Genomic DNA, 6,534 nt, shown 5'->3' on the forward strand with positions numbered 1-6,534 from the left:
TAGTGTTTTTTAATGTCATAAACTGAATTAAAGAAGCAGCACATTCCAACAATGCTGAAACTTCATTATGTGGTTTTAGAGTGAAGAATCAAGTACTGCACCAGCAACACTTATCTAATGACTAATTTAGCTGTTTTCTTGGAGCTTCCTTGAGGACAAGAAGTGCACCCATGATAGGAGGTGACTTGACAGAACCATAAACTGTGGCAACATATCAAGAGCTCAGCAGCCCACATCAAGACAGACATTTAAATCAGTATCAATTTTTGACAGAAAAAGTGAATTAATTAGTTATTAAATACCATTTCATACAGACCTCCAAAAGTAATTGATGGAAAGAAATTAAAATGTTAAAATACGTGATTTTTAAAAATGCATTCTTCTATAAAAATGCTAGAATCAATAGTTCATGTATCAGGGTTGGGGAGATGAACCCAGGCCCAAACTTCAGCCCTGGCCTGTTTGTGAAGCTGTGATCCACTGAATGGCATCATTTAACCAGAACTTCCCTTTTTTATAGAGAAGAGAGAATGGAATAAGTGAGCTCAGCTCTAGCAAAACCAATGGCTGTGTTTATTAGAGACCAAAAATCAGTACTCCTTGCTAGAGGTGAAATTCTGATTTACACCAGCTAAACACCTTGTTTTCTACCATGTCAGGTTTTATTTGGGGTATCTTTCATGCACATGGGGCACATGGAAACAGGAAACAGAAGAGATGAATTCAGGAAAATCAGAGAGTTGCTGATAGTGTTTGGTGGGAGGGCACAGCAGCAGGTATAAAAAAGGTTTATTCCAAATGGATGAATGATTTTGGATGTCTCTTTCTCCTTGGACCAGAGACTGAAACATCTTAAAAAGAGAGAAATTTAAAAGCTTTAACCATTTGGAATGCAATGTCCCATAAAGTGATTAACACTATTGTCATTATACTAAAGAAATTAAACTTTTTAAAAGAAATGCTTCTTCAATATTACCTTTCCAAGTAATAAAACAGGAAAAAAATTCTCTGTTTTTACACAGGTAAAAGTAGATCAGCTCCCAGAAGCAAAGTCTGTAGAAATGTAAATGAAGTTTCATTAACTCTTTCTCCAGTGTTCTAATTATGAAGGAAAAAGGGTTTCAACAATACAGAGACAAGTTAAGTTCCCTAGAGTAGTTGAAGCAAACAACATTGCCAAATGCAATTACAGTAGTTTCACGAATACAAGCCGCACGGATTATAAGCCGCACCCCCGGTGCCTCGACAATGTTGCTGTCTTTGTCAATAGATAAGCCGCACCCCGAATATTAGCCGCACTTTCGTTCGTCGCGAGAATCCGTGCGCAGCTTTCACAAATTGGCCAATTAGTAAGAGGATCGCGGCATAGCGGGGTTTACTGGCTCGGGGCGGGGCCAGGCAGGCTCGGCCCGCTCATGGTTGCCGACGGGGCCGGTTGGCCCAGCTCAGCGCCACGGCTCGGCGGGGCTGGCCGGGTGGTGCTGCCGCCGCCGCCGGGCTCGCTGGCCCCCCTCTCCCGTCAGCACCGCCCCGCTGCCGCGTTCGCTCGCCCGGCTGGCAGGGCTGCCGCCGCCGGGCTCGCCGCCCGCCCCGCTGCCGCTTTCGCTCGCCCCGCGCCGCGCCTCGCGAGCGCCGCGCCCGCCCCGCGGCGCTTTCGCGGCTCGCGGCGGCGCTTTCGCGGCTCGCGGTTCGCGGCTCGCGGCGGCGCTTTCGCGGCTCGCGGTTCGCGGCTCGCGGCGGCGCTTTCGCGGCTCGCGGTTCGTGGCTCGCGGTTCGCGGCGGCGCTTTCGCGGCTCGCGGCTCGCGGTTCGCGGTTCGCGGCTCGCGGTTCGCGGCTCGCGGCTCGCGGTTCGCGGCGGCGCTTTCGCGAGCGCCGCTTTCGCTCGCCCCGCCGGCAGGGCTGCCGCCGCCGCCACCAGGCTCGCCGGCCGCCCCCTCCCGTCTGCACCGCCGCCGCGTTTCCTCGCCCTGGCCGGCACTGCAGGCCCCCGCACCGCCGGGCTCCCCCACGCTGCTGGCCCCGATTATGCTGGGCTTCCCCCGCTGCCAGGCAGCCCCACCCGCCGGCCTTCCTGCTTCTGCCATGCTCCCCTGCGCTGCTAGCCCCAGTTCTCCCGGGCTCCCCCGCCCTGCTGGCTCAGGCTCTGCCGCCCGCCCCCCACACTGCTGGCCCCGCCTCTGCCAGGCTTTCCCACCTCTGCCGGGGCCGGCCGGGCTCCAGCTTGGCTTGGGGCTGCCGCGGGCTCTCACTTCCGTGTTGGCAGCTTTTAGAATTTTGTTAATAGATTAGCCGCCCCGGAATATTAGCCGCACTTCCGGGTTTCCACCAAAATTTTGGTCAAATTGGTGCGGCTTGTATTCGTGAAATTACTGTAATCACTTTGTCATTAACTTCTTGTTGGGAAGCTTCTGAAGTCAGGCAATGATTTCATGCTGAGATGACTCACACTGCCTTTCTCTTTTACAAGCAAACTAATGATAAAAAGAACGTTACACTCAATTATCCTGTCCTTTGCTGGCTTCATGGCCAGGTAACTGAGTCAGATGAAAAAGAGGCAGCCCTCAAAAGTCAGTATTGGTAAGGAAGATTTCTTTTGCTTGACCTCAATATGGAAAGTACAGTTTGAATGTTGCAGGCTCAGGCCTGGGATATTCACCAAGCCAGAGCACCTGTTCTATCCAGAATAAACTTCAAAACCCTCCCAAATAAATACTCACAGGTTGTAGCAGCCCTTCTCCCTGTGTGCCCTTGCAGGTTATCAGGTAATCCTCTGGAAACTCTTCATGCCTGGATTAATTTCTCCAGCTGAGACTTGCAGAATGCTCTCATGCCATGGCTCAGACCCACAGTGCTGGAGGGTGTGGGCACTACACTGTGTTAAATGCTGAGTTCTTGCTGGAAATAAGGAATGGCCATCAGTTAATCTTTCTTTCCTTTACTTTCCCCACACCTTAAATGAAAAACACAAGGCTCTGAAAGAAGTGAAATATTTTTTTATCACTTTCATTCAGTGGGCGTCTTTTGCAGGAAGGAATGGAAAACATAACAAGGAAGAAAAAAGGCACAGCAAAACATGTAGCCCCTATAAATCAGTGTATGCTTAGCCTGGAAAGTTCACTGTGAAAGAGTATTTCTTCAATGAGAGGGTGAGGTGAACTGCAATGGAAGTGAGGAGTTCCAGCCTGGATACCTGAATTAGACATGGGAAGTGCTCTGCTTTAGAAGAAATATCTGGAATCTATATTGTACTCCTAAGGAAGAAATTGAGATAGAAATTTGAAATTATTTGCTTCTGAAGCAAAGAATAAAGACAAAATATTTACAGTTGTGGAAGAGATCTTTGTGCCTGCAGTTTCCCCTGAGCTAGTAAACCATTAGAACCCACCAAAAATGGAAATAAGGCTTTTAATCCAGACATTCATGGACTAGAAAATCCTTATTTCTTCATCAACACAGCCACCACTCTGATTAGTACTTCTTTCACTTCTTTATTCCTCAGGCTGTAAATCAGGGGGTTTAATGTGGGAATTACAGTTGTGTATATGAGAGCAAGGATTTTCTTAGCATCTTTACTGGATTTTGGCTGTAAGTAAATCAAAGTGCCACTTGCACAGTACAACGTCACAACAGTGAGGTGTGAGGAGCAGGTGGAGAAGGCCTTGTGTCTGCTCTCTGCAGAGGAAATCTTCAGGATGCTGGAGATGATGCAGGCGTAGGAGAGCAGGATGAGGCAGAAGGGCGTGAAGATGACGAGCACGGTGGCTGAGATGAGCTGCCTCTCGTACAGCGAGGTGTCCGTGCAGGACAGCACGAGCAGCGGGGGGATGTCACAGAAGAAGTAATTGATCCTCCTGGGCCCGCACAAGGACAGGGTGAACACCCAGGCTGTCTGCAGCACCGACACCACTTGGCCACTGCAGCAGGAGAGCAGCACCAAGGCGAGGCAGGCCCTGGAGCTCATGATGGCAGCGTACCTCAGGGGCCAGCACACGGCCACGTAGCGGTCGTAGGCCATGGCTGCCAGCAGGTACCACTCGGTGGCCGCCAAGAAAACCACGCAGTAGAGCTGAGTGACACAGCCCAGGTAGGAGATGCTCCTGTCCTCGGACAGGAGGTTCACCAGCATCTTGGGGACAACGACTGACGCTGTGGAAATATCCAGGAAGGCCAGGACGCGGAGGAAGAAGTACATGGGCATCTGGAGGGTGGGGTGCACTGTGACCGTGCAGATGAGAAGGTTCCCGATGAGAGTCATGCTGTAAATGAAGCAGATTGTGAAGAACAGCAAGTGCTGGAGCTCTGGGCGGCTGGACAATCCAGCGAGGACAAATTCAGTCAGCAGGGTGTGGTTTCCTGCATTTTGGTTCTCTGCTGGCTCCATCTGGGAGGATCAGAGGGACAGAGTGTCAGAGCTGTAATCACTGCACCAAGACCACAGCCACTTCCTCAGACCAGGAGTCTCTTGGGAATGCTGGGAGAGCTGCTGGATCAAAGGGCCTGACTCTAGAGCAGGGTGGGCTGAGCACACTGAGAAGGCAATGGCTGTGCTGGTGTCACTGCCCTCCACGTGTCACTGCTTGAGACAGCCACCAAGCCTGCAACTAAGAGGAGCTGGCATTTAAGGGGTGGCTCCATCATGAGTGCAGGGTTAATTGCTCTCCCCCCAGACTGTGTTCCCCCAGGTCTGTGCCCCCAGCTGGTCCCACAGGTGCTTCCTGCAGTGAGGTGAATGCCCAGATAACAACTGAAACACCACAGACCTAAGAAAGAAAAACCCTTTTGTTAACTTAGGAGCAGTGGGCATTGCTCCTTGCACTCTGTTATTCCTGCTGAGTGTGTTAACAGGGCAGGAGCCCTCCTCCAAGACATCTAAAATTACTTTTAGAGCAACTCAACTTCAGATGAAAGCCAGGGAAGTTCAGGCTGTAGGAGGCTTTAGCTCATATGCACATCAATCCCCAGCTTTCAGTGGGACAGAAATACTTCCAAGAAGCCAGCTTTGGGGAAAGCACTCCCAAATGGAGCAAGCAGAAGCTGTGAAGGCAAGACCTGAACCAAATCCTGTCCACCAAAACACCCAGACCAAAGAAAGCAGCACCAAAGAAAACCAAACAGAATATTCTGTCTGCAGGCAGGCAAAGGAAGAATAATTTGAGGCAGAGAATGATGAGGAAGTGCAGAGTTCATGACTCACATGGCCTCGTTCCCCTGATGAGTGTTGTTGTGTGTGGGATGTTCACGCAGTGCTGGACCAGCTCTGTGTTTTCCTCACTGCCCAGGATGAGAAACTGAGGCACTGAAGGAGAGAAAAGAAGAGATCAGCCTGCCACAGAGAAGAAGGGGGTGGGTGGTTAATTCAGTGTACTTCAGACTCAGCATCTCTTACCAAAGGGGCCACCAGCCACTGCCCTACACTAGCAAATCTCAAGGCACAAAATGCATTTTGGCATCAGAAATGCATCCACGAGCAGGGACAGAAACTTTTCCTCTGTACACACAGGGAGCACATCAACAGAGCTGGCCCACAGAGAAGGACCCAGCCTCAAAGCCAGAGCAGCCACACAGCTCTGCCATGACCAGTCCCCCCCTGGGCTGACTCCAGCTGATTTCTCTTCAGGCTGTAACTCACATCTTCTGTCTGTGGGTTTTGTGACATAAACATAAAGGTGCAAGCTGTGAATCCTGGAGACACAGATGACTTTAACACACAAGCAAAACAAAGAAACTTCCAATATTCTCAGACATTTGATGGTCTGATGTATTTTAAAGGGATCTTCCTGGGTTTGACAGTTTCCATTAACGTAGGAATGAAAGGACATTTTTCTGAGTGACATCTCAATATAGCCTATACATGACAGATAGAGAATGACATGGAATACTCCCTGCAGTCCCTAACAGCACATTCACACTGGTTTTCTTTATTGTTAGATCCACATAGCTGAAGTGGAAATGACCTGATTCTGCTCTTCAAGCCCATATGAAAGTTTTAGAGTATTGCTGTAATCATTCACTCATTATTAAAGTCAACAACACTCACAGCAGCCACAGTTTTATTGAGAGTTAATCTTTTATTCCCTAATTCAGAACACCTCTCAGAAATAACCCTCAATTTATGTATAGTGGCTCTGAGAGCCTTAAGTAAGTTTTGGCCTTAGCTCTTCCTTGGATTTTCTTTATACATTCAAAAAAGACATCTTAAAATGTCCTACCTCCAGCAATTCTGCCGTCCAGTGCCTCCAAAATGGGTTGTTCAGATTTTGATAGAAGTATTTCCCTTGTTTCCTTACATTAGGAACAGCATTGGGCTGATGATTCCTTCTGTCATCTTACACTGCAGATTAAAAATTATATTTTAAATGCAGATGATCTTTTGCCACAACTGAAATAATCTGTTGACATTAGCACATGACACTTACCATAGAAAGCCAGCCAAAGACTCATTTCACAGAGAGGAAGAGAAGAAATTTGTTAGATTTGTTTCAACTCAGTTGAATTGGCTGCAGCTGGAGAGGTAGAGACCTCAATGCATCTCT

The 6,534-nt window shown here is 48.9% G+C and overlaps 1 protein-coding gene across 4 annotated transcripts; it reads right to left on the reverse strand.

Annotated features, from left to right (window-relative positions):
• Positions 1 to 2,930: 2,930 nt before the first annotated feature.
• LOC117006446 (olfactory receptor 10A4-like) lies at positions 2,931 to 6,534 on the reverse strand. 4 transcript variants are annotated; one of them, XM_033078912.1, is made up of 4 exons: positions 6,418 to 6,534; positions 6,211 to 6,332; positions 5,196 to 5,297; positions 2,931 to 4,257 (listed from the first exon to the last, which is right to left on the reverse strand). In XM_033078912.1, exon 4 carries the CDS (start codon positions 4,254 to 4,256, stop codon positions 3,438 to 3,440), a length of 819 nt encoding a protein of 272 aa, XP_032934803.1. In that variant the 5' UTR covers position 4,257; positions 5,196 to 5,297; positions 6,211 to 6,332; positions 6,418 to 6,534; the 3' UTR covers positions 2,931 to 3,437. The 4 variants fall into 4 exon arrangements, with proteins under 4 accessions (XP_032934803.1, XP_032934799.1, XP_032934801.1 ...); XM_033078908.1 differs by having other exon boundaries at positions 2,931 to 4,382; XM_033078910.1 differs by lacking the exon at positions 6,418 to 6,534 and having other exon boundaries at positions 2,931 to 4,382; positions 6,211 to 6,384.

This window comes from Catharus ustulatus, chromosome 23, assembly GCF_009819885.2.
Source record: "Catharus ustulatus isolate bCatUst1 chromosome 23, bCatUst1.pri.v2, whole genome shotgun sequence".
Classification (NCBI taxonomy): domain Eukaryota; kingdom Metazoa; phylum Chordata; class Aves; order Passeriformes; family Turdidae; genus Catharus; species Catharus ustulatus.

Excerpts from the sequence above, each read along its gene's own strand:
- LOC117006446 (XM_033078908.1), bottom strand. The coding sequence starts at position 4,382 with ATGGAGCCAGCAGAGAACCAAAATGCAGGAAACCACACCCTGCTGACT.